At 45.4% G+C, this 27,237-nt stretch overlaps 1 protein-coding gene across 2 annotated transcripts; it reads right to left on the bottom strand.

Annotated features, from left to right (window-relative positions):
- Positions 1–25,950, bottom strand: LOC137527769 (lysophosphatidic acid receptor 6-like). Of its 2 annotated transcripts, none has more exons than XM_068248644.1 (2): positions 25,831–25,950; positions 1–1,519 (listed from the first exon to the last, which is right to left on the bottom strand). In XM_068248644.1, exon 2 carries the CDS (start codon positions 1,504–1,506, stop codon positions 430–432), a length of 1,077 nt encoding a protein of 358 aa, XP_068104745.1. In that variant the 5' UTR covers positions 1,507–1,519; positions 25,831–25,950; the 3' UTR covers positions 1–429. The 2 variants fall into 2 exon arrangements, with proteins under 2 accessions (XP_068104745.1, XP_068104744.1); XM_068248643.1 differs by lacking the exon at positions 25,831–25,950 and adding an exon at positions 14,514–14,596.
- Positions 25,951–27,237: the final 1,287 nt, after the last annotated feature.

The following is a 27,237-nucleotide window of genomic DNA, read 5'->3' as shown; positions in this document are numbered from 1 at the left end:
CATGTTCCCATTGATATATATGGTAAAACACATGAGGGTGCTTCGTCTCTTGTTCTCGTTAAACTTTTGTTTGCACATTTTTCCATCCCTTGCTTCTTCTGATGCCAAAACCTGGTCAATACATTTCACAGTCTTCAATGCTCTCCTCATGTTGTCTTTGCAGAGAAGGAGACAAGAAAGTGTCAAACCAAAAAAAATAAGTTCATCCAAGTTGATTGGTGATTGGTCAATAATGCAGTCAGAATTATTATTTGAGCAATCTTGCACTGTTACTTTTTGTCTGTTTCTTTCTTCTTTTTTTTGAGGATCTTTGAGATCATCTTAATTGTAGTTCTAACAGATTGCTTCTGAGAAGTAAGTAGGTGACTACCGGTTTCTATCTAAATACAAAATGTCTTTCCTAAATCAACTTTGCCTTTAAATCAGTGCTTAGTTTTCCCACTCAACCACTGTAGCTGGCCTTGTTTCTGAGCTGTCCATAGTTATAAGAACAGTGCACTGAATATTTTTAGATTCTTCAGTCTGGCCCGTGGAGTCAGAGACTTTGATGTTCTCTTGATGTTGTCTTTGCAGGGAAGGACACCAGAATGTGCACAAACTTGTGAATGTAGCTCTATATTTATCAGAAGCAAAGCAGTACAATATGGGGTCCATCAAGCAATTTGTTAACTGTATTGTTGCAGTAAAATTTAAGGCATCTTCAGCATTTTCCAACCATGAACAATAGCTTGGGAAGATCCATGCAATGGTGACAGCCACCACCCTGGCAATGTTGCTGGGAATGGAGCAGATTATGAATATTATCAAACTCACAAATATAGTCAACACTGACTTGGATAACACGATTTTGCTGAGGGTGTTCATCGGTTTAACCCGGATGAGATGCCTAATTAGTAGACTGTAGCAGGCCAACATTACAGAGAGAGGAATGAGGAGCCCAGACATGACGCTGACCCAGGTCCAGACAAACATTAAGTTTGTTTGTTCATTTTCATGGATGTTGAAGCATTTTTTTACTCCATCAATCTCTGAAGTTTTAAGGAAAAAGAATGAAGGAATACCTTGGCATATCAGTAAACTCCAGATAATGAGGCAAATTTTTTTGATAAATGGTTTACTGGTCAAAGCCTTTCTTTTGACATTGCGGGTAATTGAGAAATATCGGTGAATGCTGATTAAGGTGAGGAAATAAATGCTCCCATACACATGGATGCTCATTATGAAGACTTTGGACTGACATAAGAACACTCCAAAACTCCATTTGTCCGTCAGGGCATATGTAATGAGCAAAGGAACCGCTGGAGTGACCACAGCATCAGAGATGGCCAAGTTGAACTGGAGAACCACCATTGCGTTCCATTGCTTGACCTTGAACCAGAAGATCCATAAACTGATACAGTTCAGAACAAAGCCAGTGAAGAAGATGAAGCTTAAGAAGATAGGGATGAAGGGGTTGATGGGTTGTGGTTGGCAGCCAGTAATGTTCCCAGAAGAGTTCAACATCATGGGTGGCAGGTGTCTGTAGGATGAATATCAAGCAAGAGATTAACTCAAAGAAATTCAGCCATAGCTTGAACCGAGACATTTCTTTGAAATGCTGGGTTTGTTTCATAAATCTGATGCCACAAATTTTCTCCCCTTACTTATTTATGTACTAGCCGGACGCCCGGCATTGCCCGGGTATGTATTTGGCTGGTGTTGGCCCCGCCCACTTTTCCTAACCCTAACACACAATTACTTAATTACTTAATGACCACGTTTGTGAGCTTTGCGGTCTTTGGCACCAATAATTTGAATTGAAATAAAATATCTTATTGGCTGTGGCTCCCCCACTTTTCTGAATTTGAACCCCAATCACCCAATGGCTAAGTGTACCAGGTACAGGTGATTAACAGTGCAAAAAGCTTGTGCCATTAACAGTGCAAGAAAGGCAGCAATTAAATATTCCCCTTAAAAATCAATAGGTAGATTTTAATTGGCTTTTTTAGGCTCCACCCACCTTTCTGATTATTAATCCCAGTCACCCAGTGACCAACTGTGCAAAGCTTGAGAACCCTACCATTAACACAGGCGCGGAGCTAGGGCGGGTCGGGGTAGGACAAGTGCCCCGGGGCGCCTGGTCCCCAAGGGCGCCCAGCTGAGCTTCGGGGTTTTTTTTTTGTTGTTTTTCTTTTTTTGCGGGGAAAGGGGGGGGGGGGGGGTGAGGGGAGCAGCGCAGAGAAGAGGGAGAGCTGTGCGGACGTTGGGGAAGGGGGGCCATCTCCCCCCTCCTTCCCTCACCTTAGGAGCTCTCCCTCCCTCGCTGTCCCCTCCAATGTCCGGGTGGCTGGCAGCGGCGGGCGGAACTCACCTCCGTCTCGCTCCAGCGCCGGCCGGAAGTTCGGGTGCGCAGCCGCTGCTCTGGTCTGGACCAGACCAGAGTAGTGGCAGATCCATCCGGCGCTGCGACGAGACGGTGGTAAGTTCCGCTCCCGCCGCTGCCAGCCACCCGGACATTGGAGGGGACAGCGAGGGAGGGAGAGCAGCTCTTCCTCTTCTCTGTGCTGCTCCCCTCCTGCTGGGGAGGGGGACACCTGACTACCTACTCTGGGCACATATACCCCTAACTACATATACTGGGCATATACCCCTGCCTACCTACTCTGGGCACATATACCCCTGGCTACCTACTCTGGGCACATATACCCCTGGCTACCTACTCTGGGCCCATATACCCCTGGCTACCTACTCTGGGCACATATACCCCTGCCTACATATATTGGGCACATATACCCCTGGCTACCTACTCTGGGCACATATACCCCTGGCTACCTACTCTGGGCACATATACCCCTGGCTACTTACTCTGGGCACATATACCCCTGCCTACATATATTGGGCACATATACCCCTGGCTACCTACTCTAGGCACATATACCCCTGGCTACCTACTCTGGGCACATATACCCCTGGCTACCTACTCTGGGCACATATACCCCTGGCTACCTACTCTGGGCACATAAACCCCTGGCTACCTACTCTGGGCACATATACCTCTAACTACATATACTGGGCACATATACCCCTAGCTACCTACTCTGGGCACAAATACCCCTGCCTACATATATTGGGCACATATACCCCTGGCTACCTACTCTGGGCACATATACCCCTGGCTACCTACTCTGGGCACATATACCCCTGGCTACCTACTCTGGGCACATATACCCCTGCCTACATATATTGGGCACATATACCCCTAACTACATATACTGGGCATATACCCCTGGCTACCTACTCTGGGCACATATACCCCTGGCTACCTACTCTGGGCACATATACCCCTGGCTACCTACTCTGGGCACATATACCCCTGGCTACCTACTCTGGGCACATATACCCCTGACTACCTACTCTGGGCACATATACCCCTGCCTACATATATTGGGCACATATACCCCTAACTACATATACTGGGCATATACCCCTGGCTACCTACTCTGGGCACATATACCCCTGGCTACCTACTCTGGGCACATATACCCCTGGCTACCTACTCTGGGCACATATACCCCTAACTACATATACTGGGCATATACCCCTGGCTACCTACTCTGGGCACATATACCCCTGGCTACCTACTCTGGGCACATATACCCCTGGCTACCTACTCTGGGCACATATACCCCTGGCTACCTACTCTGGGCACATATACCCCTGGCTACCTACTCTGGGCACATAAACCCCTGGCTACCTACTCTGGGCACATATACCCCTAACTACATATACTGGGCACATATACCCCTGGCTACCTACTCTGGGCACATATACCCCTGCCTACATATATTGGGCACATATACCCCTGGCTACCTACTCTGGGCACATATACCCCTGGCTACCTACTCTGGGCACATATACCCCTGGCTACCTACTCTGGGCACATATACCCCTGCCTACATATATTGGGCACATATACCCCTAACTACATATACTGGGCATATACCCCTGGCTACCTACTCTGGGCACATATACCCCTGGCTACCTACTCTGGGCACATATACCCCTAACTACATATACTGCGCATATACCCCTGGCTACCTACTCTGGGCACATATACCCCTGGCTACCTACTCTGGGCACATATACCCCTGGCTACCTACTCTGGGCACATATACCCCTGGCTACCTACTCTGGGTACATATACCCCTAACTACATATACTGGGCATATACCCCTGGCTACCTACTCTGGGCACATATACCCCTGCCTACATATACTGGGCACATATACTCCTAATTACATATACTGGACATATACCCCTGGCTACCTACTCTGGGCACATATACCCCTGGCTACCTACTCTGGGCACATATACCCCTGGCTACCTACTCTGGGCACATATACCCCTAACTACATATACTGGGCATATACCCCTGGCTACCTACTCTGGGCACATATACCCCTGACTACCTACTCTGGGCACATATACCCCTGGCTACCTACTCTGGGCACATATACCCCTGGCTACCTACTCTGGGCACATATACCCCTGGCTACCTACTCTGGGCACATAAACCCCTGGCTACCTACTCTGGGCACATATACTCCTAACTACATATACTGGGCACATATACCCTTGGCTACCTACTCTGGGCACATATACCCCTGCCTACATATATTGGGCACATATACCCCTGGCTACCTACTCTGGGCACATATACCCCTGGCTACCTACTCTGGGCACATATACCCCTGGCTACCTACTCTGGGCACATATACCCCTGGCTACCTACTCTGGGCACATATACCCCTAACTACATATACTGGGCATATACCCCTGGCTACCTACTCTGGGCACATATACCCCTGGCTACCTACTCTGGGCACATATACCCCTAACTACATATACTGGGCATATACCCCTGGCTACCTACTCTGGGCACATATACCCCTGGCTACCTACTCTGGGCACATATACCCCTGGCTACCTACTCTGGGCACATATACCCCTAACTACATATACTGGGCATATACCCCTGGCTACCTACTCTGGGCACATATACCCCTGGCTACCTACTCTGGGCACATATACCCCTGGCTACCTACTCTGGGCACATATACCCCTAACTACATATACTGGGCATATACCCCTGGCTACCTACTCTGGGCACATATACCCCTGGCTACCTACTCTGGGCACATATACCCCTGCCTACATATACTGGGCACATATACTCCTAACTACATATACTGGGCATATACACCTGGCTACCTACTCTGGGCACATATACCCCTGGCTACCTACTCTGGGCACATATACCCCTGGCTACCTACTCTGGGCACATATACCCCTGCCTACATATATTGGGCACATATACCCCTAACCACATATACTGGGCATATACCCCTGGCTACCTACTCTGGGCACATATACCCCTGGCTACCTACTCTGGGCACATATACCCCTGCCTACATATACTGGGCACATATACCCCTAACTACATATACTGGGTACATATACCCCTGGCTACATATACTGGGCATATATACCCCTGGCTACATATACTGGGCACATATACCCCTGGCTACATATACTGGGCATATATACCCCTGGCTACATATACTGGGCATATATACCCCTGACTATATATACTGGGCACATATTATACCCCTGGCTACATATACTGGGCACATATAACCCTGACTACATATACTGGGCACATATACCCCTGGCTACATATACTGGGCACATATACTCCTAACTACATATACTGGGCATATACCCCTGGCTACCTACTCTGGGGACATATACCCCTGGCTACCTACTCTGGGCACATATACCTCTGCCTACATATACTGGGCACATATACCCCTAACTACATATACTGGGTACATATACCCCTGGCTACATATACTGGGCATATATACCCCTGGCTACATATACTGGGCACATATACCCCTGGCTACATATACTGGGCATATATACCCCTGGCTACATATACTGGGCACATATACCCCTGACTATATATACTGGGCACATATTATACCCCTGGCTACATATACTGGGCACATATAACCCTGACTACATATACTGGGCACATATACCCCTGGCTACATATACTGGGCACATATATCCCTGGCTATATATACTGGGCACATATACCCCTGACTATATATACTGGGCACATATACCTCTGGCTACGTATACTGGGCACATATACCCCTGGCTATATATACTGGGCACATATACCCCTGACTATATATACTGGGCACATATACCTCTGGCTACATATACTGGGGACACATACCCCTGCCTACATATATTGGGCACATATATCCCTGGCTACCTGTTCTGTGGACATCTCTACCCCTGGCTACCTGTTCTGGGGACATCTATACTGCTGGCCACCTATTCTGGGGACACCTATAGACCTGGGGCTACCTATTTTTGGGGAAGCACTGCTGTCAGATTGAGTGTATTTTGGGGAACTGATGCCAGGTGAGAGGTGTCTATCATATTAAGGGGGCATTCTGCCTATTTATGTGAAATGCTGTCTATTTATGTCTGCTGAATTTGTCTTGTTGGGGGCCTCATGGTTACTGAATTTGTCTTGTTGGGGGCCTCATGATTTGTTGGGGGCCTCAAGATCGCTGAATTTGTCTTGTTAGGGGCCTCATGATTGCTGAATTTGTCTTGTTGGGGGCCACAGGATTGCGAAATTTGTCTTGTTGGGGGCCTCATGATTGCTGAGTTGGTCATGTTGAGGGCCTCATGTTTGCTCATGATTGCGGAATTTGTCTTGATGGGGGGGCTCATGATTGCTGAATTTGTCTTGGAACATGCTGGAAGGTACATACTGAGGGAGGGTGGGTGAGCGTGAGCCTGCTAACCTCCATGTACATTTGAAGGGGCGTGACCAAATGTGGAGCACCCATAACCACGCCCACATTTGCTCACGACCCTTCACCTTAGGGGGCGCATTAATAGTCTTTGTCCCCGGGCGCTGAAAACCCTAGCTACGCCTCTGCATTAACAGTGTAAGAATGGCTGCAGTTTACATTTTCCCAATGAAATTTGTATTTTTCTCCACCCACTGATTTCCTGACATTGTTCGGGTATGTATTTGGCTGGTATTGGCTCCGCCTACTTTTTCTAACCCTAACACACAATTACTCAATGACCAAGTTTGTGAGCTTTCCGGTCTTTGGCATCAATAATTTGCATTGAGATTAAACATATCTGATTGGCTGTTTGTGGCTCCACCCCTTTGTCTAAATTTGAACCCCAGTCACCCAATGACCAACTGTACCAGGTTTAAGGCTTGTGCCATTAACAGTGCAAGAATGCCAGCAATTACATATTCCCCTATAAAATCAATAGGTGAATTTTGATTAGCTTTTGTAGGCTCCACCCACCTTTCTGAATATTAATCCCAGTCACCCAGTGACCAACTGTGCAAAGTTTGAGAACCCTGCCATTAACAGTGTAAGAATGGCTGCAGTTTACATTTTCCTAATTAAATTTGTAATTGTCTCTGCCCACTGATAACCCGGTATTGCCCAAATATGTATTTTGCCGGTGTTGGCTGCGCCCACTTTTCCTAACCCTAACATACAATTACTCAATGACCAAGTTTGTGAACTTTGCTGTTTTTAGCATCAACAGCCTGCATTAAAATGAAACAAATAAGATTGGCTGTTTGTGGCTCCACCCCCTTTTATCCATTCAAATTCAAGTCACCCAATGATCAACTGTACCAGGTTTGAGGCTTGTGCCATTAACAGTGCAAGAATGGCAGCAATGAAATATTCCCATGAAAAATCAATAGGTAATTTTTGATTGGCTTTTGTAGGCTCCACCCACGTTTCTGAATATTAATCCCAGTCACCCAGTAATTAACTGTGCAAAGCGTGAGAACCCTACAGTTAACAGTGTAAGAATGGCTGCAGTTTACATTTTCCCAGTAAAATTTGTATTTGTCTCCGCCCACTTATGACCCCGTGTTGCCCGCTTATGTATTTGGCTGGTGTTGGCTGTGCCCACTTTTCTAATCCTCACACACAATTAATCAATTACTCAATTACCAAGTTTGTGAGGTTTGCTGTGTTTGGCATCAATAATTTGCATTGGAATGAAACAAATCTAATTGGCTGTTTGTGGCTCCACCCCCTTTCTGAAATCAGTGGCGGACACAGCCAGCAGTGGGCCCCTGTGCAAAATTGCAATTGTGGGCCCCTACGACCTGCGCGTCGTGGCAAAAAACGGGTGTGGCTACAAAAAATAAGTGTGGATAGAACCGGCAAAAAATGGGCGTGGCAATGATCGGATGAGGGCGGAGCTAACTAATTTAAAGCGAACCCGGGGTGAGGGTTTATTTCCTTTTAAACAATACTAGTTGCCTGGCAGCCCTGCTGATCTATTTGGCTGCAGTAATAAACTGAATTACACCAGCAACAAGCATGCAGGTAATTTTCTCAGTTCTGACAATATTGTCAGAAACCCCTGACCTGCTGCATGCTTGTTCAGGGTCTATGGTTGAAATAATAAGAGGCAGAGGACCAGCACGGCAGCCAGGCAACTGGTATTGCTTAAAAGGAGAGAAATATGGCAGCCTCAAGATTATTCTCACCTCAGTTTCCCTTGAAAATTGCAACGCAAAGACAGTGGGCCCAAGTTTTGGTGACCCTTTCCCCCAGAAAATTCACATAATTGTGCAGGTTGTCTCAAGAAAATACACATCATGTCGGGAGATATGCCCAGAAAATACGTGCAATCATGTCGGCAGATATGCCCAGAAAATATGTGCAATCATGTCCGCAGATATGCCCAGAAAATACGTGCAATCATGTCGGCAGATATGCCCAGAAAATACGTGCATTCATGTCGGCAGATATGCCCAGAAAATACGTGCAAACATGTCGGGAGATATGCCCAGAAAATACGTGCAATCATGTCGGCAGATATGCCCAGAAAATACGTGCAATCATGTCGGCAGATATGCCCAGAAAATACGTGCAATCAAGTCGGCAGATATGCCCAGAAAATACGTGCAATCAAGTCAGCGGATATGCCCAGAAAATACGTGCAATCAAGTCGGCAGATATGCACAGAAAATACGTGCAATCAAGTCAGCAGATATGCCCAGAAAATACGTGCAATCATGTCGGCAGATTTGCGCAGAAAATACATGCAATCATGTGGCAGACCTGCACAGAACATACACCTGCTAATATAACTAAAAAAACTAAAACATTTACTCACCTGCAGCAGCAGACCTCCTGTCCCAGCCTCCATCCGGCGCGCAGCTCCCATGGGTGGTTGGGTGGATAGGTAGCCTGGTGGGTGGGTGGGTGGATAGGTAGCCTGGTGGGTGGGTAGGTAGGTAGGCAGCCTGGTGGGTGGGTAGATAGCCCTTAGCCAGGTGGGTAGGTAGCCTGGTGGGTGGGTGGGTAGGCACCCGGGTGGGTGGCTGGTTAGCTGGGTAGGTAGGTAGCCTAGTGGGTGGGTAGCCGGGTGGGTGGATAGCCGGGTGGGTGGGTAGGTAGCCCTTAGCCGGGAGGGTAGGTAGCCTGGTGGGTGGGTGGGTAGGTAGCCCTTAGCCGGGTGGGTAGGTAGCCTGGTGGGTGAGTGGGTAGGTAGCCTGGTGGGTGGCTGGGTAGCTGGGTGGGTAGGTAGCCTGGTGGGTGGGTAGGTAGCCTGGTGGGTAGGAAGCCAGGTGGGTAGGTAGCCTGGTAGGTGGGTTGGTAACTAGCCCGGTAGGTATGTAGCCGGGTGGGTAGGTAGGTAGGTAGGTAGCTGGGTGGGTAGGTAGGTAGGAAGCCTGGTGGGTGTGTGGGTAGGTAGCGCTTAGCCAGGTGGGTAGGTAGCCTGGTGGGTGGCTGGGTAGCTGGGTGGGTAGGTAGCCTGGTGGGTGAGTAAGTAGCCGGGTGGGTGGGTAGCCGGGTGGGTGGGTAGGTAGCCTTGTGGGTGGGTAGGTAGGTAGCCAGGTGGGTAGGTAGCCTGGTGGATGGGTTGGTAACTAGCCCGGTAGGTAGGTAGGTAGGTAGCCTGGTGGGTGGGTAGGTAGGTAGGTAGGCAGCCTGGTGGGTGGGTAGCCAGGTGGGTAGGTAGCCTGGTGGGTGGGTTGGTAACTAGCCCGGTAGGTAGCCGGGTGGGTGGTTAGGTAAGTAGCCGGGTGGGTAGGTAGCCGGGTGGGTGGTTAGGTAGTCGGGTGGGTAGGTAGGTAGGAAGCCTGGTGGGTGGGTAGGTAGCTGGGTGGGTAGGTGGTTAGGTAGCCGGGTGGGTGGGTAGGTAGGCAGGTAGCCGAGTGGGTGGGTAGCTATCCGGGTGGGGGGCCCGACTCCTATCCTCCCCCCCCTTCCTCACCTCGGAGGGCCCCCCTCCTGATATGCGCGGCGCGAGAGCGGCAAATACAGGAAGTCTTCAGGGCTCCAGGCAGACGCTAGAGGCTCAGCCGCTTGGTCTCCAATATGTCTCCAACTCTGTATACTGCTCACTACTTCCTGGTTTAGTAGCGAGCCGTATATAGAGTTGGAGACATTGGAGACCAAGCGGCCGCTGAGCCTCTAGCGCCTGCTTGGAGCCACGGAGACATCCTGTATTTGCCACTCACCCGACGCGCATACCGGGAGGGGGGCCCCCCGAGGTGAGGGAGGGAGGGAGGATAGGAGTCGGGGCCCCCCAGGGAAAAAATATATATATATATATTAAAAAAAAATACTTAATGGGCCCCTGAAGCAACGGAACTTCAGGGGCCCTTGTGCGGCGGCACGGCCTGCACGGCCGTATGTCCGCCACTGTCTGAAATTGAACCCCAGTCACCCAATGATCAACTGTACTAGGTTTGAGGCTTGTGCCATTAACAGTGCAAGAATGGCAGCAATGTAAATATTCTCCTTGAAAATCAATAGGTGAATTATGATTGGCTTTTGTAGGCTCCTCCCACCTTTCTGAGTATTAATCCCAGTCACCCAATGACCAACTGTGCAAAGTTTGAGAAACCTACCATTAACAGTGTAAGAATGGCTGCAGTTTACATTTTGCTAGTAAAATTTGTATTTGTCTCCGCCCACTTATGACCCCCTGTGGCCCCCTTATGTATTTGGCTGGTGTTGGCTGTGCCCACTTTTTTAACCCTCACACACAATTAATCAATTACTCAATTACCAAGTTTGTGAGCTTTGCGGTGTTTCACATCAATTATTTGCATTGGAATGAAACAAATCTAATTGGCTGTTTGTGGCTCCACCCCCTTTCTGAAATTGAACCCCAGTCACCCAATGATCAACTGTACCAGGTTTGAGACTTGTGCCATTAACAGTGCAAGAATGGCAGCAATTACATATTCCCTTTGAAAATCAATAGGTGAATTTTGATTGGCTTTTATAGGCTCCACCCACTTTTCAGAATATTAATCCCAGTCACCCAATGACCAACTGTGCAAAGTTTGAGAACTCTACCATTAACAGTGTAAGAATGGCTGCAGTTTAAAATTTCCAGTGACATTTGTATTTGTCTCCGCCCCCTTTTCGGTTATGGGAATACAAATTCTCCTTTACTTTATTCCAGGTAATGTAATGTGTGTGTCAAATTTCATTCAAATCCATTCAGTCATTGTTGTGTGATCGAGTAACAAACATCCAAACATACAAACATCCGAACTTTCCCATTTATTATATTAGTAGGATTACGATTACCTCTATGGCAGGGAAGTCAAAATCCAGTCCTCAAGGGCCCTACCTATCCGCACACATTTTTTGGCACAGCTAGAATAAACTTAAAGGGACTCCGAGCAGTGCAGAAACTATGGAAAGATGCATATCATTTTAAAGCTCTCTTTCTCCTCTTTCCAATGATATATAAACCGCCACCCTACGCCGTTTAGTTTTCGCTAGTTTCGCGACTGAAAGTGCCGCGGCCGCAATTTCAATCGCGAAAATAAAGAAAACTAAAAGGCGTAGATCGACGATTTAGGTTTTGCCAGAAAGAGGAGAAAGAGAGCTTTAAAATGATATCCATCTTTCCATAGTTACTTGTATTACACAGGACGACACTTTCCCCAGTGTCAGCAGCTCCATTCAGCAGAAAAAGTCGGCCTGTGTAATACAATGTAACTATGGAAAGATGGATATCATTTTAAAGCTCTCTTTCTCCTCTTTCTGGCGACACCTAAATCGTTGCCCTACGCCTTTTAGTTTTCTTTATTTTCGCGATTGAAATCGCGGCCGCGGCAACTTCAATCGTGAAAATAGCGAAAACTAAAAGGCGTAGGGCAGCGGTTTATATATCATCGGAAAGAGGAGAAAGAGAGCTTTAAAATGATATGCATCTTTCCATAGTTTCTGCACTGCTCGGAGTCCCTTTAAAGAACTGAACCAGGAAAGGTTTGGTTCATCAAGTAGAAGACATTTCTCAATTTCTTAGTCCATCCTAAGCACTGGCATGGATATTTTTAGAACTGTCTAAGCAAAACAAAGCTACTCATAAAAAGTTGGGGTTCTTTTATCTATTAACTTAATTATTACTTTCTTGCCTTATTTTTAACACCTCTTTGCTTGTTGGGTGTTTAAAGTTCAACTTTTATTAAAAAAAAAAAAGTTTAAAATTTAAAATACATACATAGAAATGTACTTTTCTCTATAAATAACTTTTTCTTATGTTGCTGCAGCTTACGGAAGGTAGAGAAAATCTGACAGATCTGTCAGGTTTTGGACTAGTCCATCTCTTTATGGGGGATTCTCAGTTATTACTTTATTTACAAAAGCACTTACTGACCTGCAGTTGGTCAGTCTAAGGGCCTTTTTCCACTAGCCTGCGATTTGCGATTTGCTTCTGATCGCAAATCGCAAGGCACATTAAACTAATGGAAACTGCAGCAGCAATTTCCATTAGTGCGATCCGATTGCGATGCGATTTTGGTCAAATCGCAATCGTCGTCCTGCTGCGTTTTGTATGCGATTGAGCTGGACTATAATGAATATAGTAGCTCAATCGCAATCGCATGGTGGAAATTGAAACGCGATCGCGATCGGAATCATTTCATAGTGGAAAAGAGCCCTAAAGGTGGCCACACACGATACAATAAAATGATCCGATTTTACAGTAATTCGATAAAAACGATCGTATCTCTCGAAAACATCGAAAGCTTTTTTTTCATTTGACTGAAAAATCCGATCAGATTTCCCGTTTTTGTCGATTTAAATCGATCAGGAATGCCAGATATTTCTCTTCAATTTCTACTAAAGATTGTATGGTGTGTGTTGGATTGTTAATTTATTAATATACACACCCTAGCAACTTTCTCTGAGTTTCCAATCATTTTATCATAATTGAGGAAAAAATTGAACATTCCGTATATACTCGCAAGCAAGCCGACCCGCATATAAGCCGACCCCCCATCTTTTCCCTAAAAAACCAGGGAAAAATGATTGACCCTCATATAAGCCGGGGGTAGGAAATGTTGGCCGTGTGATCCCCCCCAGTGTGTTCCTGTATAGTTAGTATAGTGGCCAGTATGGGTAGGTAGTGCCCAGTATAGCTAGTGAAGTGCCCAGTATAGCTAGTGAAGTGCCCAGTATAGCTAGTATAGTGCCCAGTACAGCTAGTAAAGTGCCCAGTATAGCTAGTATAGTGCACAGTATAGGTAGTATAGTGCTCGGTATAGCTAGCATAGTGCTCAGTATAGCTAGTATAGTGCCCAAGTATAGCTAGTAAAGTGCCCAGTATAGCTAGTATAGTGCACAGTATAGGTAGTATAGTGCTCGGTATAGCTAATATAGTGCCCCAGTATAGCTAGTATAGTGCTCGGTATAGCTAGTATAGTGCCCAAGTATAGCTAGTATAGTGCCCAGTATAGCTAGTATAGTGCCCAGTATAGCTAGTATAGTGCCCAGTATAGGTAGTATAGTGCTCAGTATGGCTAGTATAGTGCCCAAGTATAGCTAGTATAGTGCTCCGTATAGCTAGTATAGTGCTCAGAATAGGTAGTATAGTGCCAGGTATAGCTAGTATAGTGCCCAGTATAGCTAGTATAGTGCTCAGTATAGCTAGTATAGTGCTCAGTATAGCTAGTATAGTGCTCAGTATAGGTAGTATAGTGCCAGGTATACCTAGTATAGTGCCCAGTATAGCTAGTATAGTGCTCAGTATAGTGCTCAGTATAGCTAGTATAGTGCTCAGTATAGCTAGTATAGTGCTCAGTATAGTGCCCAGTATAGCTAGTATAGTGCTCAGTATAGCTAGTATAGTGCTCAGTATAGCTAGTATAGTGCTCAGTATAGGTAGTATAGTGCCAGGTATAGCTAGGATAGTGCCCAGTATAGCTAGTATAGTGCTCAGTATAGTGCTCAGTATAGCTAGTATAGTGCTCAGTAAAGCTAGCATAGTGCTCGGTATAGCTAGTTTAGTGCCCTAGTATAGTGCTCGGTATAGCTAGTTTAGTGCCCAAGTATAGCTAGTGCCCCCCACCTCACCCAGCGTGTCCCCCCCTCCCCCCCCCCCCCCCCCCCCCGCGGCCGCCGCTGCTATTAGCTTACTGTGCGGCTTCCTCTATTCCCCTCTCCGTCTCCGTCTCCCGGGCATGTAAATAGTTCACAGCAGCTTGCTCCACGGCGGCTGCTGTGTGATGACAGGAAGCTGTAGGCAGAGCGGTTTCCTGTAACGGCAATGTGTATCGCCGTTGCTATGGAAACCGCTCTGCCTCCAGCTTCCTGTCATCACACAGCAGCCGCCGTGGAGCAAGCTGCTGTGAACTATTTACATGCCCGGGAGACGGAGAGGGGAATAGAGGAAGCCGCACAGTAAGCTAATAGCAACGGCGGACGCGGGGGGGGGGGGGGGGGGGGGGTGACTCGCAAGCAAACCGACCCCCCCACTTTTGGCCCACTTTTGGGGGGTCAAAAATTCAGCTTGCTTGCGAGTATATACGGTACGTATGTGGTACATTGGTCATATTTTGGAAATGTTACAATCAGTCAGAAAAATGTATTACAATTCTTAAATTAAACAGATATTTAAAAAATTGTATGGTGTGTGGCCACCTTAACTGGCAAATTAGTGTGCAAACAAATAGGCCAGCTAGCTGACATCTCTGTATAGATTCTTTCCAGGGAGTGCTTTTGTAAAGAATATGTGACGGATTGCGGAGAAACCGCCGCGCGTTCTGGCAGTGAGGCGGCGGAATCCGCGCACAGAGCGGCGGTTTCCCCGCAGCAACATGCTTCTGGTTTGTCTGGACCTAGTAATGCACACAGATGGAGAGCTACGCGCGCGTGCGCCTCAAGACAGGCTCTTTATGCCAATAGGAGAAGGGTCAGCTGATCGAGGCGGTCAGCTGATCCCAGCTCAGCAGGTGATTGGTTGATGGGAGCTGGGCGGCGTTGTGGAGCGCTTTACTATATATATCTCTTGCTGTTCAGTTGCTGGTTGTCTGGCGTTGCGAATACCTATGTGTTAGCACTCAGACCGTAGTCAGATCCTTCAGTGTGGTGGAATCAGAAGGACCTGGGAATCCACACTTAGCCAGTTCGCTGTATTATTATCTGTGTTATTCTCTAGCATAGTTCCAGGGTGTAGAGACCACGGACCTCACACCCCAGACTAGGAATATTGTACAACATCTGTGTTATTCTCTAGCATAGTTCTAGGGTGTAGAGACCACGGACCTCACACCCCAGACTAGGAATATTGTACAACATCTGTGTTATTCTCTAGCATAGTTCCAGGGTGTAGAGACCACGGACCTCACACCCCAGACTAGGAATATTGTATATCATCTGTGTTATTCCTTAGACCAGTTCCAGGGTGTAGAGACCACGGACCTCACACCTCAGACTAGGAATATTGTATATCATCTGTGTTATTCCTTAGACCAGTTCCAGGGTGTAGAGACCACGGACCTCACACCCCAGACTAGGAATATTGTATATCATCTGTGTTATTCCTTAGACCAGTTCCAGGGTGTAGAGACCACGGACCTCACACTCAAGACTAGGCATTATTGGATATCTGTTTATGAATTGTATCTCTCCTGACTTCTCTTCTGTTTTCTGATTCGGTACCTTCGCACATCTGATCTACTGTTGCCGACCCTGCCTGTCCCTGGTTACCGAATCAGTGTCCTGTCTCTGTACTTTATCTGCCTGTGTGTTGCCGACCCGGCCTGCCCGACCCTTCTGGCTGTCACCCACCCTTTGGGTGCTCAGTCCTCCTGCAGGGGTCCCCTGCTCCTCAGAGGGGGGCCCTGCCGCAAAACCAGTCGGGGACTCTCCCTCCTGGAGCCCTTGACTGCAGTAGAGTCTTTCTCTACTTATTGGACCACCTGCTACCCCCGGTGGTTCAATTCCTACAGTTACACCAAACACTTACACGCTTCAGGTGTCTAGAGGTTAGTACTATATCTGTATTATTGGTGATTCTACAGATCATCCATAATCAGGTATAGATCTGTATTCTTGGTGATACTGCAGATCACCAATAATCAGATTCTCTCTGGTTGCTGACAGCCATCGTTACAGAATAAAAGTACCCCCATGAGGTGCTAGAATAGTCCAACATTTGTCAGATTTATACTAGCTACTGTAAGTGACAGTAACATACTGTAGTAAAAAGGCAATTTATAGTACAATTTACTCTGGGAGAAATGTACATTTTATATGTTTATATTTATAATTTTACAGTTTTCTCAATAGTGGTACTTTAAATGGTGATTAGTAATCTGCTAATTATGATTATGCGACATTTTGCATAAAGTTATGATTTGGACATTCACTTGATTTTATGTAATTCATTTGCAATTTCACTTAATTTTCGCTTCCTTTTTGCATTATTTCGTGCCAACTTTAGCAGTTAATATTAAAGCCTCCAAACGTGCTGTGGTCACCAAAACTGCTACTTATGTTGAGGAGAATTGTGGGAAAAAGTAAAAAAAATACAAAAATAAAAAAGACCTTGCAGTTTTTGATAAAACAACAAAAAAAAAAGATTTTAAAAATGCAAAGGAAAAATGATTTTTAACCACTTCATGATAACTGGACGTTTATAAACATCCAATGTATTTGTGGAGAGTGCACCACCAGTTTGTTACTAATTGAGGTATCATTTTAAATATGACGAGTTGTATAATGCATTTTGATGCGTCTTAAAGCTTGGACACACATCACATAAAAAATAGGTAGGGACAAACTCAATCCAACATAAAAAAGTAATTTTCAAAATGATAATCAAATCTGTGAAAGTTTTAGCAAAACCTCAAGAAACATATGTGGTAACATTTTAACCGTGATAAGTAGTAGAATAGAGTTTGGAAAGTTTTAGGGTTACTACTTGGTAAACATCTGATAAACCTTGGATAAAGTTATGCAATTGATCTAATACAGTGATGCTCAACCTTTTTTGGCCCGAGGGCCGAACTTCAAATCAAGAAAAATCTCGAGGGCCGGAACACATACAAAATTTCGATGTAAAACTTTTAACGTTTTTCTAGTAACAGTTAACATGGTTTTGGAAATGGAAAGAAAACGACAATATAAGAATTGTTGTACTCACCATTTGATGCACATTTTCTTAAAGAGACACTGAAGCGAGACTAAATCTCGCTTCAGGTCTTATATATAGCAGGGGCACGTGTGCCCCTGCTAAAACGCCGCTATCCCGCGGCTTAACGGGGGTCCCTTCACCCCCAACCCACCCCCCGCAAAAGATGGTCGGAAAATGGTCGCTGGCTGTCTCTCTTCCTGGAGGCAGGGCTAACGGCTGCAGCCCTGCCTCCCAGCGCGTCTATCAGACGCGCATCGCCGCCTCTCCCCCGCCCCTCTCAGTGAAGGAAGACTGAGAGGGGCGGGGGAGAGGCGGAGATACGCGTCTGACAGACGCGCATGGGGCAGGGCTGCGGCGGTTAGCCCTGCCCCAACCAGGAAGCGCTCCCCCGCTGCACGGAGGGGGTTTGGGGGGACAGGGACCCCCGTTAAGCCGCGCTATAGCGGCGTTTTAGCAGGGGCACACGTGCCCCTGCTATATATGGGGTCTGAAGCGAGATCTATTCTCGCTTCAGACTCTCTTTAATGAGAAGTCTTTCAGAAACCAATTTCTGGATATTTGGCTCCAAATTTGTAACATTTATTCTTAATACAGAATGAAGATGATCATCTGTGATGCGAGAACGTGAGCCATTTTTTTCCCTTTCCATCACTGAGAAAGTTTGCTCACAGACATAAGTGCTGGCAAACGTTGTGGCCATTTTCAGGCCGTGTTTCCGCAAATTTGGAAAGTCCTGCAGTGGGAGTTCCGCATAAAATTCAGGTAGCAATTTTTCTCTAAAGTTGTCCTGCAGCTGCTGAGGAGGCTGTCAGCTCTGCTGAGGAGGAACAGAGGCTTAATTACCAACACGTGGCCTGTAGCGTGCTGGCTGAGGAGGCTGTCAGCTCTGCTTAGGAGGAACAGAGGCCTAATTACCCACACGTGGCCTGTAGTGTGCTGGCTGAGTGAGCTGTCAGCTCTGTGTGTGGCTGAGGGGGCTGTCACAGCGTGTGCCCCGGTGTCTGCCCGCGGTGTACTGCGGAGGGGGAGAGGTTCGGGTGGTATTGTGTCTCGCGCATACACCAGCGTGTGCTCCGTATTCAGCCCCGGGTAGCGCTGGGATAGTTAGAAAGCCTCGCTCATTGGTTACTGCAGGAACCTTCCTCCAATAGGAATCAGCCTAATTCCTATTGGAGGAAGGTTCCTGCAGTAACCAATGAGCGAGGCTTTCTAACTATCCCAGCGCTACCCGGGGCTGAATACGAGCACACGCTGGTGTATGCGCGGAACGCAATACCTGCCGATACTACGCAATACCACCCGATCCTCTCCCCCTCCGCAGGACACTGCGGGCAGACACCGCGCGGGCCACAGAAACTGGCTTCGCGGGCCACAAATGGCCCGCGGGCCGTAGGTTGGGCACGCCTGATCTAATACATGAGATGTGTAATATCACTCTTTTTCTTTGTACAAAATTATAATCATTAAGTCTATTGTACTATGAGTGTAATACATTGTAACTGAATTGACAATTGCCAAGGTTGTTAATGCTATAAATGGTACTGTTAAAAATTATTCAATAAAAACATAAAATGAAAAAAAAATAAAGTTTTAAGGTTGAGGCCCATGTGTTTTGTATTCTTTTTAGTCACAAACTGAATCAAAGGCAATTACATTTTTGCATATGCTGTACCTAAATAAAAGACTTGTAAAATGAAAACAAAGTGACAGAATATGAAAGAAACAACATATATTGTTACCTTAGGAACTTGGCTTTTTAATTATGTATGCCATGAGAGTATATTACTATTATTTTTGCAAATAAGGTCTTATAATCATCAATAGTGTACAATGAGAAAGCAAAAAAATGAAAAACACACCTTTATTTCCAAATACAATATTGTCGCCATACATTGTGCTAGGAACATAATCTAAACTTTGTTGTAACCAGGGTGAATAAGCAAGTAAAATGTGTGGGTTTAACTTATAGTTAGCACTGTTTATTGTAAAGCTATAATGGATGAAATGGAGAAAGTGTGTTTTCAGTTTTTGTTTCACCCTTCTTTTCCCTTTAAAATGCCCTGAAAATAAGGTAATTACTAAACAAAATTACCACGCACCAAAAGCCTAATTTGTCTTGAAAAACAATATATAGGTCATTTAGGTGTGATTAGTAGTAATAAAGTTATTGGCGAATGAACGGGAACAGTGCTGATACGTGAAAATTCGTTTGGTCCTGAAGTGGTTAAATTGTCATTTTTCTGAGTTAAAAACCATTTTTCCTTTTTATTTTTAAAATAGATTTTCTCAAAAACTACAAGGTCTATTTGAAAAATTATTATTTTGACTTGTTTCCACTCTTCTCCTTAACATGCATTGCAATTTGTGACACTGGAATGTATGGAGGTTTGCTATTAACCGCTAAAATCGGCATGAAATGATCCCCAAATGTACACTAAATTGCAAAATTATTTTTCCTGAAATTTTGCATTCAAATTTCGCAACATAATTGTGAATTGCGATACGAAATTACGATTATGTGAAATTCATGCTCTTATGCATACAGTGAAAACTGATACGGATAGATCATTTATAAGAAAGCACAAAATAAGGAGAAATATTGGTTGATAAAAGTTTATAAATAATCCCCAATGTATTTTGACAGTGCCCTACATTCAAAATTCAACTAGTAAATTATAACTAGTAGATTATAACTAGTAAAGGACAATGTACTAACCTGCTTGAGACAGAACCCAGAGACAGCTCATATGTCTGGACAAGATTCTGTTTGATGTCTATACTCTGTCAAAAATAGGCTTTTCTGCTTCTCCCAACACATACTGTAACCGGAAAACTGACTAGCAGGTAAGATAAGATCATTCTTACTGACCACAATTTTAGAAATACTGTACATTGAGAGGTGTGCTCTGAAACTCAGAAACAAAAGGCAAGTCCTTTGCACCAGTGACTGCCCAACTGTGGTCTGGAGACCCGTGGTGGCTGATGGGCATGGATGACGTGTTAAAGAGGAACTCCAGCCTAAACAAACATACTGTCATTAAGTTACATTAGTTATGTTAATTAAAATAGATAGGTAATATAATCTCTTACCCACACTGTTTTAAAAGAACAGGCAAATGTTTGATTTCATGAGGGTAGCCATCTTTTTTGTTGAAAGGGGGTGACAGGGAGCATGAGACACAGTTCCAACTGTCCTGTGTCCTGAGCACCTCTCCCAGTTGCTAGGCAACGTGAATAACAACATAGGAAATCCCATCATGCTCTGCACAGCATCAGGGATGGGTGGAGCTTAGATAAAAATGCAGCTAAAAATGATGCTTTGGTAAGAAAAAGAAAGTTCTGATGCTGTGAAACTGTTAAAGAAACACCAAGCCTTTTCAGTTCTGCTGAGTAGATTTTTAGTCCGGAGGTTCACTTTAAGCTTAAAATAAAAAAAAAACAAAAAAAACAGATATACACCTATGGAGAGGGAAGGCTCTGGGTCCTTATACAGCCTTCCCACTCATGGTCCCCGGGTTCCAGCAATATCATGCCGGTTTAAATCCCCTGCTGTAGGAGGCTTCAGAAGTCTTCAGTAGCACGAGTGGTCCTGAAGATGGGCGGCTCTGTACTGCGCATGCGTGAGCGCGCTAGAGAGCGCACTCAAGCATGCACACTATGGAGATGCCTATCTTCTGGAGTACTCAGGTTTCTGAGAACATCCCAGGCATCCCGTGGCAGCACATAGCAGTATTCAACCGATTGGTCAGATACTGTTATGGGTGACAACGCTGGAATGCGCTGACCTGGAGAGGAGCAGGAAGGCTCTATAGGACCCAGAACCTTCCCCTCAATAGGTGAGTATCTGGTTTGTTTGTTTTTTTAGTAAGCTTAACATTCACTTTTAAGGGAACCTGAACTGAGTAAAATTATTTAAAGGACACCCGAGGCGAAAATAAACAAATGAAATAAACAATTGTATCTATCCTCCTTCTCCTAAAAAAATGACTTTTTATTATATTCCACAGTTTTATTTTATGTTTTATTTTATGTTTACTCTACTCCATAGAGCCAAATTAATCCATGCCATGCACTGATGAGGATCAAACAATCCGAAACAGCCTGTATGCATGTTGGATTATTATGGCTCTGTACACATTAACCTGCTGAGCGGTCTGGACGAGCTCAGCTCGTCCAACACCGCCAGAGGCTGCCGCTCAGGCCCTGCTGGGCCGATTTTTGTCAAATAAAAAGCAGCACACGCAGCCGGCACTTTGCCAGCCGCGTGTGCTGCCTGATCGCCGCCGCTCTGCGGCGATCCGCCACGAGCAGCGGCGAAAGAGGGTCCCCCCAGCCGCCTGAGCCCAGCGTAGCCGGAACAAAAAGTTCCGGCCAGCGCTAAGGGCTGGATCGGAGGCGGCTGACGTCAGGACGTCGGCTGACGTCGATGACGTCACTCCGCTCGTCGCTATGGCGACGATGTAAGCAAAACAAGGAAGGCCGCTCATTGCGGCCTTCCTTGTTTATTCTGGGCGCCGGAGGCGATCGGAAGAACGCCTCCGGAGCGCCCTCTAGTGGGCTTTCATGCAGCCAACTTTCAGTTGGCTGCATGAAATAGTTTTTTTTTAATTTAAAAAAAACCCTCCCGCAGCCACCCTGGCGATTTAATCAGAACGCCAGGGTGGTTAACAAGCTGACACATCATTCCATTCCAGCGGTTCTGGAGGTGTGTTTAGCTTCTAAGGGTACAATGGTTAATTTGCATATATTCAGCAGTGGTGCCTGGGAGACATCTCGAGCTCACTCTAACCTGAATTATCGCAAATTCTTTCTGTTTTAGGAAAGCAAACTTTTGTTTTTCTTAACATCTTAGTAAGGGGGCTTTTAGGACCATTGTAGTCCCTTACACACCCCAATGAGTTCTGGGTCACCATGAGCTTGCTGGTTAGTCTGTGCCTCTCGGATTTACAAGCCCTACTCCATAGAGCCAAATTAATCCATGCCATGCACTGATGAGGATCAAACAATCCGAAACAGCCTGTATGCATGTTGGATTATTATGGCTCTGTACACATTAACAAGCTGACACATCATTGCATTCCAGCGGTTCTGGAGGTGTGTTTAGCTTCTAAGGGTACAATGGTTAATTTGCATATATTCAGCAGTGGTGCCTGGGAGACATCTCGAGCTCACTCTAACCTGAATTATCGCAAATTCTTTCTGTTTTAGGAAAGCAAACTTTTATTTTATGTTTAAATCTACTTTTTAAATTGTAGCAGTTTTATTGTTTTTGCTAAATGACACGTTCATCAAAGAATGCCAAAGCTAAAATCTATTAACTATTGACCCTTTTTATCTCTTTCCTGCTCTCAGAAGCCATTTTCTGCTAGGAAAGTGTTTTATAGTTACAATTTCTTATTAGAGAGGTGCACACTGTAGTCACTTCCTGTCTGGGTCAGGACTGAGTCAGCCACTTACATACCTGATATTTAACTTTTTCAGGCAAAGAAAGAAAAAAAGGAACACAGCACAGTTATTTGTATCTCATCATGTCACATGTCACCTAGGGTTTCCTTTAAAATAAACACATAATGTACATGCAAATGAATATTACATACTTACCTCGTCATCAGTTCCTCTTAGAAGCTCACCATTTTCTTCTTACAGTGACCCCTTCCAGTTCTGACAAGATTTTGTCAGAACTGAAATATACTAGTTGCTGTCATTTATATATCAGCTGCTGTCAGTTACAACTGAATGTGCAAGGTAATGTCCATGTTTCCCTATGGCTGAAGTGGGTGATATAACAGTGTGCTGACCAGGAAGCTGTTATGGGGTAATGGCCATTTTCAAAATGTAGGACAGAGAATTCCATTGATCACAGTGGAGAAACAGGATGCAGGAGAGGAGAACGAGATTGTTGAGCAGACTACATGAGAGGTAAGTATGACCTGTGTATGTTTATTTTGACTATTTATTTTCAGGTCAAGTTCTCTTTAAGTAAAAAGAGGTTATACTGTATAACCACTACTATTGCAAAAGGATACCCCATAACAGAAACATTACAAATTATTCAGGATACCGATTTTTAATAAGCGTTATCCTGGTTTTAGCATCAAACATGCTTCTTATGTCTTTATATTGCTATACTAGCTGATGACCTGGCATTCCCCGGGTATGTATTTGGCTGATGCTGGCTCTGCCCACTTTTTCTAACCTTCACACACAAATACTCAATGACCAAGTTTGTGAGCTTTGGGGTCTTTGGCATCAATAATTTGTATTTTCCCATTGAAATTAAATGAATCTGGCTGTGGCTCCACCCCCTTTTCTGAATTTGAACCCCAGTCACCCAATGAATAACTGTACCAGGTTTGAGGCTTGTGCCATTAACAGTGCAAGAATAGCAGCAATTAAATATTCCCCTTGAAAATAAATAGGTGGTTTTGATTGGCTTTTGTAGGCTCCACCCACTTTTCTGAATATTAACCACTTCACCACTGAGGGGTTTTACCCCCTGAGCACCAGAGCAATTTTCACCTTTCAGCGCTCCTTCCATTCATTCGTCTATAACTTTATTATTACTTATCGCAATGAAATGAACTATATCTTGTTTTTTTCGCCACCAATTAGGCTTTCTTTAGGTGGGACATTATGCCAAGAATTATTTTTTTCTAAATGTGTTTTAATGGGAAAATAGGAAAAATGTGGGGAAAAAAATAATTATTTTTCAGTTTTCGGCCATTATAGTTTTTAAATAATGCATGCTACTGTAATTAAAACCCATGAAACGTATTTGCCCTTTTGTCCCGGTTATAAAACCATTTAAATTATGTCCCTATCACAATGTTTGGCGCCAATATTTTATTTGGAAATAAAGGTGCATTTTTTTCAGTTTTGCGTCCATCCCTAATTACAAGCCCATAGTTTATAAAGTAACAGTGTTATACCCTCTTGACATAAATATTTAAAAAGTTCAGTCCCTAAGGTAACTATTTATGTATTTTTTTTAATTGTAAATTTTTAAAAAAAAATTTAATTACAAAAAAAAAAAAAATGGGGAGTGTGGGAGGTAATGAGTTAATTTTATGTGAAAAAGTCATTTATTTGTATGTGAAAAATGTGTAGGGTGTAGTTTACTATTTGGCCACAAGATGGCCACAGTAACTTTTTGTTTTAATGCGACCTCCAAGCTTCCTTCCGGAAGCTTGGAGGAAGAATAAGGAGGCTGGACACGTGAGTTTTTTCTCACAATGATCGCGCTGCCCATAGGAGAGCAGCTGATCATTGCGGGGCTTAGATCAACGAACGGGAATGGATTTTCCCGTTCATTGATCTCTGGGCGAGCGGGCGGCGGCGGTTTTACTAGCGGCGGGCGGCGTGTTTACGAGCGGGAGCGCGGGCAGCGTCGGGAACGCGGAAAGTACGTGTTTGTCCGTCCCTGGTTTTTAAAGGATGGAAAAAGGGGCGGAGAAATACGTACGCGCGGGGGTAAAGTGGTTAATCCCAGTCACCCAGTGACCAACTGTGCGAAGTTTGAGAAGCCTGCCTGTAATGCTTGGGGGGTATACTTTCTGAGTCAACGTGTATGCTCAAGACTGGAGGGCTCGCTCTTCACCTGCTGACCCTGCCTGGCACACCACTAGCTGACCCTCAACATGTCCCTGCCTGGCACACCACTAGCTGGCCCTAATAGGACTTAGGTGAGCAAGCATACAAGCTGATGCAGAAAGCAGACCTATCACCAAGAGCAACAAGACTATGTAGCTGGGTAATGGAAGAGGCTACACAGGTGGCCACAGGAGTAATGAACAAGGGAGCAAGATTGCCCAGAGCAACTGCAGCTCTGGCCTTCTGATACCGCCTATCACGCTAGATGCTATGTGATAGAATACACAACAGACGTAGTCGGTAAAAGGCTCGAGTCATACAGGTTAATTCAGATGGCTGCCGTACAATGGACTAGGCGGAATCGGAGTCGTTAACAGGCTAAGGTCATACACGTTAGATCAGATGGCTGTGGTACAAAGGACTAGGCGAGAGAATGGTCAGTAAAGCTAAGATCGTATCTAAGTCAGTCTGGCAGTCGCATTGAAATACAATAATTGAGTAATGAAAGTTGCATCAAGACACAATGGCTGCTTAGTGCAAAGCCGCACTAAGCCCCAAGCTGAGTAACAAGACAAACAACAGACAGACAGGCGGAATGCTTTGCCAATCTAGTCGCTGCCCCAGCGACATTCACACTGACATAGACAAGACAAACAGGTAGGAGCATAACTAATGGCAACCGCTGCTTCAGTTACATCCTCGGGAACAAGGCAGAAGGATAACTACCAGTCATCAGTGTGGTGAAGGCAGTCTCCAATTAGCAGGATAGTGGACTTCATTGACCCGCCGTGGGTGCAGCAAACATTCAGCAGGCATAGAAATCCAAAGCAAGAATACACAATATTTTCACAGCATGGGCCCAGCAACAACTCAGGGAGCTGTACGCTATGTCAGGCCGAGTCTGAAATGGGAGGCAGACTTTTATGTCACCATCATCAGCCAATGGATGCTGGCATGCACATTCCCATACAGCTGAATGGTAATTACTCAATCCTGAGCTGGCTTGATTACAAGCTGCTAGCTGACTATGAAAAAGGAGAAAAAGGACTCTCATAACCAGGCATGCTCGAATGTACCCAAATTCGATTCGAGTACATTCGAATTCGGGTCCGGGGCAAATTCGAGTTCGAATTCGATCGCAACCACTTCGGTTCAGGTTCGGTAACTAAATTCGGGAAAAATTTGTGTTCGTGAATTCGGGTGTTTTTTTTAGGGGAAATCAAATTTAAATAGGTGTAATTTAATTAAAAAAAAAATAATTTGATGGAAAAAAAAAATTTCCGCATTTCTTGTGTCACGTGGAACTTGGCATGTGTCACGTGGCACTTGGCACATGTCACTTGCCACGTGTCACTTGGCATGTATCACGTGGCACATGTTACGGCACATAACGACACTACGTTACGGCACGTAACGTCGCTTGGCACGTGTCACATGTCACGTGTCACTTGGCATGTGTCACTTGGCAATTGCCAAGTGACACGTGCCAAGTGCCATGTGACATATGCCAAGTGACACATGCCAAGTGACACATGCCAAGTGACACGTGCCAAGTGCCACATGACAGTCAGACAGCAGAGGAGAAGACACTAGTGCACACTGGCACTGCTCACAGCACAGCAGTTCTGTAGTTAGCTAACACAGTAGTACTACTACTCTAACAAGCAACTAGCACTCACTGCAGTACTACAGTACTATAATAACTACACAATTACACAGTAATGCTATTCCCTAATCCTAACCTAACCTGCATTGTAGCTAGCTAAGGCTAAAAGCTGTCCAGCAAGCAGCAGCTGGCCTAGTCTGTGCAGAGCAGCACACACAAGACACATAGCTGCAGCAGCACACACACTAAGGGCCCTTTTCCACTAGCAGTCGCTAGCGTTCGCGCTGAACGCTAGCGATTGCTGAATCGCAATTCCGCCGTTTTCCCGACGTTTGCGGCCGCGATTTTGCTATGCTATGCACTGCATAGCAAAATCGCGGCAAAAGTCGCTCCGCGGCGCGATCGCGATCAAGTAAAAAACGAATCGCGGTAGTGGAAATGACCTACCGCGATTCCTATGTTAAAAAGCAAACCGTAGCGATTGTAAAATCGCTAGCGGTTTGCGGTTTTGCGATTCAGCTAGCGCA

This window comes from Hyperolius riggenbachi, chromosome 8 (assembly GCF_040937935.1).
Source record: "Hyperolius riggenbachi isolate aHypRig1 chromosome 8, aHypRig1.pri, whole genome shotgun sequence".
Classification (NCBI taxonomy): Eukaryota; Metazoa; Chordata; class Amphibia; order Anura; family Hyperoliidae; genus Hyperolius; species Hyperolius riggenbachi.
The sequence above is the reverse complement of the archived record's forward strand: the minus strand, read 5'-3'. Positions and strand labels throughout refer to the sequence as shown.